The sequence below is a fragment of the Castanea sativa genome, chromosome 6 (assembly GCF_040712315.1).
Source record: "Castanea sativa cultivar Marrone di Chiusa Pesio chromosome 6, ASM4071231v1".
NCBI classification, from domain to species: domain Eukaryota; kingdom Viridiplantae; phylum Streptophyta; class Magnoliopsida; order Fagales; family Fagaceae; genus Castanea; species Castanea sativa.
The window spans coordinates 61,746,090-61,758,447 of NC_134018.1; the positions used below are offsets into that span (position 1 = coordinate 61,746,090).

At 32.9% G+C, this 12,358-nt stretch overlaps 1 protein-coding gene across 1 annotated transcript; it reads left to right on the forward strand.

Annotated features, from left to right (window-relative positions):
- Window positions 1-391: 391 nt before the first annotated feature.
- On the forward strand, window positions 392-6,550 carry LOC142638404 (phosphatidylglycerophosphate phosphatase 1, chloroplastic/mitochondrial). The gene is made up of 5 exons (XM_075812439.1): window positions 392-1,096; window positions 1,187-1,264; window positions 1,536-1,609; window positions 1,696-1,803; window positions 6,308-6,550. Exons 1-5 carry the CDS (start codon window positions 439-441, stop codon window positions 6,422-6,424), a joined length of 1,035 nt encoding a protein of 344 aa, XP_075668554.1. The 5' UTR covers window positions 392-438; the 3' UTR covers window positions 6,425-6,550.
- The last annotated feature ends 5,808 nt before the right edge of the window (window positions 6,551-12,358 follow it).

Consider the following 12,358-nt stretch of genomic DNA (forward strand, 5'->3'; position numbering starts at 1 on the left):
ACTAAAATTAACAATGCACTTCTTCACCCCAGAAAAAAAAAAACTTTTTAGGTTCTTTTAAATACAACTTATTTTTGTAAAAAATTAAAAATATTGTAATTAAATAATTTTTAAATACATAAATAATATCATAAAATCTATTTTTAATAAAAAAATTACTAAAAAATAAAGTTTATAAGCCCATAAACGATATACAAAACACTGATGTGAACAACACATTAACAAAAAAGTTAAAAATGACGGCTCTTAAACAAAAAAAAAAAAAAAAAACAAAAAACGTAAACGCAAAAACGGGCTGCTTTTCATCCATATCCAAACATATGGTTACTATTTTTATTTTTTTATTTTTTTATTTTAGCTAATAAAAGACTTACTACATGCTTCTAGTTACTAGTAATAATTAGACAATATTAAAAAAAACAAAAAACAAAAACAGAAATGCAGGCAACCACCTTTGCTTCAGTCCCCAACTGCTGTTACCCCATTATTCCAAACCAGCATTTACACTTCCAACCTCTCCATCTCAAGAGACCAAAACCCACTACTTACCTCTCCCTCTCAAATGACCAACACATCACTGCCCTCACTCTAATTCCAACAACCACTGCCACCAAACCACTACAAAATACTAATAGCAACCCTGACCCAGATCTCAACTCTTCACTCTTTCCACAATTTTACTCTTGCATTGCCACTGACAAGGGAAATAACCAAAACCCAGATACCCAAAACCAAAGAAAAGAAGAGAAGCACAGAGATAAAGAAGCCAAAAAGGGCAGGGGAATTTTCACGAACATGTGGTGGGCAGAATTAAAAGCAGCAATGGGCCAGAGAATTAACTTCGAAGGTATTGCTAGTTCGACTATGGTTGTAGTAAAGGACCATCACTTGGCTTTGCCGCACGTGGCGGTGCCCGATATAAGGCACATTGATTGGGCTGAGCTGCATAGGAAGGGTTTTAGGGGTGTTGTGTTTGATAAGGATAATACTATCACTGTACCTTACTCATTGACTTTGTGGGGGCCTCTTGGTTCGTCTCTGGAGCGGTGTAAATCAGTTTTTGGCCCGGATATTGCCGTGTTCAGCAACTCTGCTGGTAATTTGGGCATAACCCATTTGCAAATTTTGCTTATTTTATTGTTGGTGGTGTTGTTTTTGTCTTATGTTCTTGTTGTTATGGTTTTAGGGCTGTGTGAATATGACCTTGATGGCTCAAAAGCTAGGGCACTCGAAGGGGCTATTGGAATTAAAGTAATAAGGCATAGTGAGTGTTTCTTTCTTTTTGTTAAATTTAAATTTTGCAAAAATGTTATACAGTGACTAATTGTGCAAAATAGCTTTATAAAATGCTGTGCTAATTGTGCAAAATAGTAGCAACTCCTTGTCAAAACATTAGGTGTATTTTTAGCCTTAAAAATTTAGTTCCATGCTTATTACTTGCTGAATTCACTTAGATAATGTGGCCTATTGATGTTAAGTCACTATGAATTTATGCGATATAGCATTGATTTCATGTTCTATATGTTATGCTTTAGGGGTGAAGAAACCAGCTGGAACGGCTGAAGAAATCGAGAAGCACTTTGGTTGTAAATCTTCACAACTTATCATGGTAGATAAGAATTCTCTGGACTACTTGAATATATGGTTTTATTTTTTGTTGTAAAAATATTTGTATTATAATTATATTTGTGGCAGGTTGGTGATCGACCGTTAACGGATATTGTGTATGGGAATAGAAATGGATTTCTGACTATTTTGACTGGACCTTTAAGTCTTGCTGAGGAGCCATTCATTGTTAGGCAGGTTGGTTATTTTTATAGTTTCATTTCCTCTTTGTTGCACTAAAGGCAATTGCTATGACATTCTTGAAAAAGAAAGTTTATGGGATATAAAGTTGGAATGTAGTGTCATTCTTGAGATATGCTCAACTGAGTCTTGACAGCTTGATACATTGCCTCATGGATGAGTGTAAGATGGGAATGAGCCTCTGCTTATTCTATCCTGCTCTAGAAACCCCTGATTTCTTTCATTGTCTTTGGTATCAGCATGTCGGTAAGTCTTGAGTTTGCAGTGTCCTTGGCCACATTCCTTTACAAAACTCTTTTTCTTAGTAATTAATTTCCACTTGACTGTTTATTAGACTTATATTAGAGTTCCGTCTCCCTGTACTGCAGGGCAGCCTTGGAATTTTGATTTTATGCTCTCTCGCAAATGGAAGGTAGCAGTTATAAGGGTTTGTGAGTGGGTTTTGAAGTAGATAGGTCATTGGAATTAGAAATAGGTATTTTAAAATTTTGTGCTGAAACAAATTAGGACTGTCTGTTTGAGAGTTGCCCTGGAGGTGGAGAGATGTTTTAGGGTATCAAAATTGGATTTTCAAGTTTTAAAAATAAAGGAACTAGATATTTTGGAACAATTGGAGAGTGCAGAGAATTAAATGGGAATAGAGGATGAGAGAAGTAGAAGAAAGAGATGAGAAGAACGCAAAAGTAGGAAAGCATATACTCAAACAGAATACACATTTGATTGTGCTTCAAAAAGAGTGGTAAATGATACTGCTGTTGTCTTTGCTTGATGGCTCCTATGCTTCCTGGCCTACAGCATTTGATTCCTGTTTGTATTGTTTTTCCTCAATAAAGGGAGTATTAGAAAACCATTTGGACATATTTCCCTTCACTTTCGTTTCATCCTATTTTTGTTAAGTATATGTATTGCATCCTTTTGTGTTTGGTGTTCTGTTTTCACTAAATGAATTACCTTCAAAATTTCTGAGGTTGATCCTACTCAACATCTTCACAAATCACATTACAGACTTCAAGTCAAAATTTTTGTGATTACTATTTTGATGGTAGTTTTTTTTTGTCCTTAATGCTAAACATTATTGTTACTACACACCCCCCCCCCCCCCACCAACACTGCCAGGGAAAAAGAAAAAGAAATAAAGCATTATTAACGGCCTTGTTCTTTGTTCCCTTTTCAAATATGCTATACAAAATGTGGTTTTAAAGTACTTATTAAAAAAAAAGGTTTTAAAATTGCATTTTACATGAAAAGTAATACATGAATTTGGTTGTTCACTTAAAAAGTACAAAAGATATTGTTGGCTTGTTGGCAAGGGTGATTTGGAGAACATTGGAATATAGAAATTTGGCTGGTGGTTCCACATTGTTTAATGTGGTGTCTTTGGCAGGAGAGGAATAATTGTCACTTTGAGGGATGTGAAAGGACTAGTTCGAATCTGAAGTTGTTCTTTAAATCATTGTATGAGTGGTTGCTAGATTTAGACTGGTTTTCCTTTTCCACCATATTAGATATGCTTGATCATTGTACTCTTCGACCTGAAGCTTGATATATCTGTGGTGTACACCTTGTGTACAAGTGATATATTTCTGATGAATAAATTTTGTTACCAGAAATAAAAAGGAAGAAGATATTGACCATGATGGAGAAAGAGCAGTACAGAATTCTGGTTCAGTGTTTTATACAATCTTCTAGAGTGAGGTATTCTTAGCTTGAGGGTCTTCTTCACAATGCTTGGATTTTTTTCAATGTGTAGAAAATTGAGCAAATACTTACTCAGGACATGTTTTTTTGTTGAAAAGCCATTGGCAAACCATAGGAGCAATTATGGGAGCATAAGAAACTGATATAATGTGTTGGAGAAATTGCCCTGCATGTGTAATGCATTGGCATTTTTGTATCATAAATCATGTGAATCAAGAACACGAACTTAGAAAGATATGTAGGTAGTTTCTTTGCATCAATAAAATTCTGTTACATAGAGAGAGAGAGAGAGAGAGAGAGAGAGAGAGACCTTCTGATTTAGAGTGAATTCATTCCATTTTAGGTTCAATTTTGGAGAAAAATTGGTTTGTTAGGTTAATTTGATTACCTTAACACCAATTTTATTGTACTTGGATACAATAACAACAGCAAGCCTTAAGCCCAAATTTTTGGGGTTGGCTATTGATCCTCATCAAATTAGTCAGGGTTGGCCTCATGTATTTCTTTCATTTTATTCTATTTGAAGTCAAACTCCATTCATAATAAAGTGACTAAATTTTACGCTTGCTGTCGGCCTATTGCAATTGTTCTTTTCTCGGGCTTGAGATTGGTTGTGAACAAATATATTACGCTAAGCACGGACACAGGAGAAGTTTTTATTATAATCAGATAATAATATATAAATTACAAGTATGCCCTCACAACAAGGGGAAAAAATTACAAACATAGATAGTGTCTATACTATGTAATATGTATTCTAACACCCCCCTTGAGTTGAGGTGAAGATATTGAACATGCTCAGCTTGCTTAAAATAGTGTTAAAAACTCTACGTGAGACTCTTTTGCTTATGATCTGCTAGTTGCTCTCTGGTCTTCAAAGTTGGAGTACAAATAATGCCACCATCTAGCTTCTCCTAAATGAAATGTCAATCAATTTCAACATGTGTAGTTCAATAATATTATACAAGATTGTGAGAAACATTAATAGTTGCCTTGTTACCACAATATAATTGCATAGGTTTCTACTTATCAAAAAAAAAAAAATATAATTGCATAGGTTCCTGCGTGTTAAACCCCAGCTCTTTCAACATCTTGTTCATCCAGAGTTACAAATACCATGAGTCATTGCACAAAATTTGGCCTTTGCACTGGAGCTGGCTACAGCTGCCTGTTTCTTACATATCCAAGTGACTAAATTTCCTCACAAAGGTACAATACTCTAAGGTAGACCTTTTATAAGTAATAGACCCTACCAAATCTGCATAGTCTCCCATGGCACAATCTGTTGAAGTTCCAATGACTGTCCAGATCCTGTCAACATAAATTGAGAAGTTGGACTCTAGGTTTGATGCCTTGGATGCCCGACTAGGATCCATGGAGTATTCTATCCAAAGGTTGCTTAGTAACCTTGAAGGTAAAGCTTTACATACTGGAGACAATAACATTGAACCACCAAAACCTTGTGTTGATAGAGAAGTACAAGTGTCAGCATATGTTGCTTAAATGTTTTTGCAGCAAGAACATATTGTAGACCCTAAACAACAAGTGAAATATTTGAACCATGTGGAGTAGATTTAATTTGGCCTGTTAAAGAGTCAAATATTTAGTTTACTCTTGATAAGCAAGATTTCACATTACCTGATAAGGAGAAAGTTCAACTACTGAGCAACAAATAAGAGGGTACACCTATTGTGAAAGTGACTTTAACGCATATATTGATCCACCTCCTCTATGGTGCATGAAGTTAAAAAGGTTGATGAAGTGGAAAGGATTGATACAATGGTACTTTTTGTGGATCAAGATAAGGTTGTCATTGTAAGATTAATTCCACACATTAAATTTGTTTTGTACTTTTTAAAATTATATATATATATATATATATATTATACTTATTTATTATTTAAGTGGGGGAAGAGGGATTTCAATCCTGGACATCTTTGTTGGACATACTAGACCATGCCATTGAGCTATGAGGCTCTTGCTATTATTGTTGATCTTCAATTTGTTGGTCCATTCGTTTTGGTTTTGTCCTGCATCATGTACGTTGTGATGAATAGAAATAGAAGATTATTGAGACACAAAGGAATGATATATAGGTAAAAGATTTTGATAAGAAATGTAATTTGATATGGGATATTGTGTGCAAGAACTAACTCCCTTCTGAAGGGCAGTAGGAGTATTTAGATTATCATACTTATCATGATTTGAGGTTTGAATGAGATTAGAGACAACTTGAACCTAAGGAAGTTGGTTGATGTGGAGTAGGCAGTGCGAGGAGAAAGATATTGCTATGTAGATGTGAGATCATTCCATTTCATTCTGTTTAAAGATAAGGGATGTTGACTTACTTTTTAATTTGTAATTACATGCGCACTTGTTGGGTCTTTAACTTACAATCTCATCCTTTAACTTACACTCGCATGGGGAGGAGGTGTTCATTGGTAGATGAGGGACTTCTATTTGGTTTTGGCTAATATTATCTTACTGCATTTTGCTGTGTAAGTTCCTTAAAAATGCAATAGAGTTGAGCTCTTGAGGTGTGCTAGTTTAACTAACATCTTTAGGATTTCATTAAATGAAATCATGCGCTCTATTGTTGAACCAGTGGTGAGGGATGCAATTTTTTGTGATGATTTTATTTATAGTTCTCTGGCCCATGATCTGAAGAATGGTATATGCCTTCTATTGTCACAGAAAACAAAGTGAAAATGTTAATGAGATGATTTTGATGCTTGATATATAGAACTAGCTGATGAGATAGTTTCTTTTACTTCTATCTAATACATTTCGATCATAATTGCAGGTGAGGAAATTTGAAACATCCCTTGTCAATCGCTGGGTTAGGAGAGGGTTGAAGCCAATTAGTCATAGTTTATTGTCAGATCCCATGCTTTGTGTGAAAGATCTCCCACCTTTGTGAGAAAACAAGTGTGGATATATATAAAAGGGAGATTATTCTGGAGCAGCATGAAAAGTTAACGCTTTTGTCCTATAAATTTGTATTATTATTATTAATTTTTTCCTTATAGAAGTTAATTTTGTATTATTTGGCCGAAGTCTATATTGAGAAAGGGGATGCTAAAAATGTGATGCAAAATGCCGTGGTACCAAATAGGTTTAATCTATAATGGGCAACTCGTATTGCAGAAAAGGATGTGCAATGCTGCTAGTCCAAAAGGAAAAATGATTCAGGATTTGAACCTTAGGGCTCGTTTGGTTTGGCCATGACTCAATTTTCGTAATTCAATACTCAAAACCCATAACTCATAACTCAAACCTCACTTCAATTCAAAAACTCCAAATTTTTTGTTTGGTCACATAACTCAATTACATAACTCACCTTTTGCCACCATAACTCATATTTCAGAAATTAAAAACACCAAAATTTTGTTTTCAGTTTCCATCATTCATCACTCAAAATTTTGAGTTTTGAGTGATAGAAACATCACCCAAAAACCAAGCCATACAATATTTTTTCGGTGGGACTCACGTGTCTTGGAAACTCTTATAAAAACTGAGTGATATAACTCAAAATCATGGTGATCCAAACAAGCTCTTAATGTCTCTGTTGGAAACACTAAAATATACCAATTGAGCTACATGACTCTTGATGTAATAGGCATTGAAGCCCATTAGCTAAAACGTAAGCTAGTTTGCATGGATTTTATAGTCGGGCGAGAGCCAAGATTTTGACACAATAAACATATGTTGAATCCTTTCATAAGCTTTTGGTTGGCTCAATTGGATCCCTTTGATGAGATTACTATTTTGTAATAAGAAAATCCGATGTTAATTCTTAAAGGATCTAACAATCTGTTTTCCTTATTCTTAACACTAGCCCTACCATGACTTGAAAAAAATCCATTCTTAATTCTTGTTTCAAGATTTTTTGGAAGTAAACGGTGTAACAATTTAATTTGTTGCACGTATACAAAACTTTGGTAAGGCATGCACGCTGTTGCTAGAAGATAGTGAACCACACATTTGGACATTGAAAGTTAACATCACATTCTTTCCTTATAATGATAATTAATAAAAAAAGAACAAAACAAAGAATAAAGGGAAGTGCATGTGTTATTTTTAGAGACAACATAGCTATCTACTGCTTAGGCAGTACATTATATAAACATCAAGATTACAAGCCATTGTCGAGATACAGGCCTTATAATACTTGCTGAATATGAGACACGTGCCTTATAACACTTGCTGAAGTCGAATGCACAAAATAAAAACCTTTTTACAGACCTAATATATTTAATTTTGGTAACATCTACATAAATCCCAACTCCAATCTTATTTTATATATAAAAATAAAATAAAAAACCTATTGATGTTCATAATTTTTATTAACATCGAATAATTGACTTGCTTTGCTAGGGTATGTTCATACATTCATCTTTGTTGGTCTTTACATTGAATTTCATCTTTGTTGGAATATTTAGTAGATAAGCAATCTAATATCTAATATATCTATGCTAGATTGTACTGTTCACTAAATTATTGCTCAAAAGATGACTATATTATATTAAATCCATCTATCCTAAATCTTTACTATCTTTGCTTGTTGAAACATATATTATTAAACAACGCGAACCAACGTGTTGAATGAAACCCATCATTCAACAAAGCTTATATAAGCAAACAACCACATTGCCAACTCTAAGAACTATTTAATGTGTTCATAGAAATGGAGATTATCACAATACAAAGTGCAAACAACTATTACCAACTCGTGTTTCACAACAATCAGGCGGGTTGGAGGGGTTAGGCGTTGGTGTATAAGTCAAGCGAGACATGAAGGATCCAACTTTGTAGCAAAAGGAATAAGCATTAAGTTTGAAAGTGCACACAAACAGTGGTTTTGGACCTAGTTGGATATGTCACACGACCAATTTAATAATTCAGTTGCCAAAGCTTTAATTAATGCAGTTTTTTTTTTTAATGATAAAAGTGAAAAGTTAAAGAATGATTTAAGGGCATTGGTCTAAGAAGTATTTTTTTTTAGAAATTTTTTATGGAAAAAGAAAGAATTAATTAATTTTTTAACAACATTTTATATTTCTTTTTTTCTAAAATTGTCCATCAACAAATGCTTTAAGGGTACCCTTAACTGGATTCATAAACAAAAGAGACTCCCATCTTCTTATTTTCCCCAATAGAAAAAAAAAGTGAAAAAAATAAAGAATGTGGGCATTAGTTTTGGAAGTATTTTTTTTAGAAACTTTTTTTATAGAAAAAGAAAAAAGTAATTAATTTCTTAACAACTTTTTATATTTCTTTTTTTTTAAAAAATAGTTAATGCTCCTTTTGTATAGCTTGAGTAAAAGAAAAAAAAAATCTTCCTTTTTCTCTTTTTGACTCTCACTCACTTCTTCAGTGTGTTTCTCTTTATTTTCGGAATTTTCTCACTATGTGTTTCTCTTACTCACTTTTCTTGGACTTCACACAATGGCCGAATGGCCTAAATGTTTCATAAGCTCCATTTTCTTTTATAGCGTGTTTTACATGATTAGAACCTCTACCCAAATAATAGCAAGAAAACTTGTGTCTTGCCAACAACCTTATTAATGTGGTCTCCTATAGAATGTGGGCTGGGCCATAACGGTGCCATTCACTCAACAATAGAAAAACAATAAAAATTTGTCAATTTAAATGTTTCTTTGAAGAATATTGTGAAAACTTTGTATCTGTAACATTATTCTAATTGAAAAACCATCACTACATAGAAGATTATTGATATTTAATTCTTAAAGGATTTAGTGCAAAACTTCCCCATTTACATAAACCACCAAAAATTTTTTACATCAAAATTTTCAAATAAGAAAGTATGGAGGAGTACCACTACCACACACAATAACAATCCTATTAAAATCTTATTCATTCTATGATTATAAATATTGTACGTCGCATTTTGTTTGTTTTGACATTAACATTTTTTTAAAAATGAATCATTTTTTCAAAAAGTATTTTCTAGAAAAATATTTCATTTTCTTATGTTTTGTAGCAACATTAACATGAGTTAGAAAACCCTTTCTTAACTTTTCTTATTTAATTTCGTGTGAGAGAGTTATTTTCATATTTAGCTAAGCATGAGATAGAGTTGTTTTCCGCTAAAGCTAAATAAGGGAAATTATTTTCCGCTAAAGCTAAATATAAGAAGTTAAGAAATAGGTTTCATCTGATCTATTTTTTATGATACTATCAAATATAAGAAAATACAGAAAACTATCTTCACATAAGATTCTATATTGAAACAAATGGAGTGGTAGGAATAAAAAAACATGTCATTTATGAAGGAGAATAACATGTCATTGGTGCTGCTAACCCATTGGAGAAGCCGCCCATACACCAACATCGTCAAATCATGGGATTTAAAGAGCATACCAGTTTCAATGGAGTGTTAGGAATTAAAAAAACACGTCATTTATGAAGAAGAATAACATGTCATTGGTGCTGCTAATCCATTGGAGAAACCGCCCAAACACCAACATCGTCAAATCATGGGATTTAAATAGCATACCAACATCGTCAAATCGCAAGCGCACCGAGCACCAAAGTGCAAGCCACAACGTGTTATCCTCTCTGCCTTCATCACTAATTCAGCAAGTGGATTATTATTGTAAACCTGAAAAGATCGACCACAGTTATATGGTCAATAACAATACCAACATGTCAAATTCAATTTATCAAGCTTTTGGAAGATGCCAAATGCTTTATAGCTAAATTGACACCTCCCAACATTGTTTTTAGATCCGGACTCAACCAAAAGGTTGGACCATAAAAATCGAGAACTGGGATGAAAATCGGTTTTTTAAGCATAAAGAACCGGATGTTTTTGTTAATCCCGTGAACCTCTAAAACTGGGGTTGGCCCGCATGAACCTGTGGCAAGAACCGTGTGGTCCAACCCCTTAGCAATTTTTTTTTTATAATAAAAACAACTTAACACAATTTTATTTTACTTAATTAAATTATCCATCTCTTATAAGGAATAAACATATTATAATTAAAATCCTTTAAAGATATTCAACTTTACTTCAAAAATTAATCATAAATTTTAATGTTTTCATGGTTATTATTTTATTTTATTAACTTTCTTATTTAATTATTAAATATATACTTGAAAATCATTAAATTTCCCTCACATATATAGATATATTAGTCAATTTTGCTAGTTTCATAAATTTAATATCTATATTTAGGCTTTAATTAATTATTAAATTAATTATGACATCATTACAGTTCGATTCCGTTCAACCTCGGTTCGACCTCAAAAATATTGAACCTTTCCCTTTTATGATTCAATGAACGGTGTGGGTTTTAAAACCATGGTCTCAAGGATTCCTACCACGAGATTGTTATTTACCTAGAAGGATTAGGCAATTCAATTGGCCATGTCCCCTACTTTCACAGTATTATCTTCTAAAAGCTTTTTTTTTTTTTTTTAAAGAGATAATTACAACATGCTGCTAACCTCGCAGTTCGAACCCTTTCCTCCCTAGACCCTTAAATACTTTGTGCATAGGGAGGCATGGTTTTGAAACTCGAACTGTTCATTGAACCATAAAAGGAAGAGGTTCAAGGTTTTTGAGGTCGAACCGAGGTTAAACCGAGGTCGAACCATGATGATGTTATAATCAATTTAATAATTAATTAAAGCATAAATATAAATATTAAATTTATAAAATTAGCAAAATTGACTAATATATCTATATATGTGGGGAAAATTTAATGATTTTCAAGCATATATTTAATAATTAAATAAGAAATTTAATAAAATAAAATAATAACCATGAAAACATTAGAATTTATGATTAATTTTTGAAGTAAAGTTGAATATCCTTGAAGGATTTTAATTATAATTTTTTTTATTCCTTGTAAGAGATAGATAATTTAATTAAGTAGAATAAAATTGTGTTAAGTTGTTTTTATAAAATTAAAAAAAAAATTGCTAAGGGGTTGGACCGCACAGTTCTTGCCACCGGTTTGTGCAGTCCAACCCCGATTTTAGGGGTTCACGGAATTAACAAAACATTCGGTTCTTTTTGCTTAAAAAATCAATTTTCATCCTGGTTCTTGGTTTTTACCGTTCAACCTTCTGGTCTGGTCCGGATCTGAAAACAATGCTTGAGACAACTGAAGAAAATGGTGGTGATGCTTATAAGTTTAAAATCAATGTTGATTGTTCTTGGATGTGAAAGGAAAGTTCATCTTATTATGAGACTGTCTCATAAAACATTTTTTTTTTCTCCCACAATGTGTGAGTCCTACACAGATTGATCTCACATGTTGTAAAAGTTCAATATGTTGTAAAAGAGAAGTCTCATAAGATATTTTCTCGTGTTGAGAACGCTTCTTTAATAGATTCCTCTAAACCAAATTGTAGCTAAACCAAATTGTAGCTAAACTTTATCATTTTTATTTTATTTTATTTTCATTTTACATGCTTAACTTGTTATCTTAAACATGGTAAATTAAAAATATCACCCTTGTACGTTATTCACAAGCACATATCTTTAGTGAGAAGAAGGGTATAAAGTCTTTAGTCATAATAAATCAGAAAAATAAAATTCATAATTGTTGGAAAATAGTGAGGTCTAGTCAAACTGTACAGGTGAAAGCAATTAAGTCACCACACATATGTAACTGTTGGTGAATAGTGAGTTCTAGTCAAACTGTAGAGGTGAGAGGAAACAAGTCACTGCACATATCTATAATAAGGCATTTTGACCATACTTAAAAAATTGGGATTACACAAGATATCCACCTAAAGGGAGTAATAGCCACTGACCATAGTCTAGTTCTTAATCATGGTTATCACTATGACCCTATTTTGTGGCATAATTAATTGGTTT

Bases quoted from the DNA above. Each gene is read 5' to 3' on its own strand.
- LOC142638404 (XM_075812439.1), top strand. From the start codon at position 439: ATGCAGGCAACCACCTTTGCTTCAGTCCCCAACTGCTGTTACCCCATT. The intron at 1,610-1,695 runs GTAGATAAGAAT...TATTTGTGGCAG, and splicing joins AATCTTCACAACTTATCATG to GTTGGTGATCGACCGTTAAC. The intron at 1,804-6,307 runs GTTGGTTATTTT...TCATAATTGCAG, and splicing joins AGCCATTCATTGTTAGGCAG to GTGAGGAAATTTGAAACATC.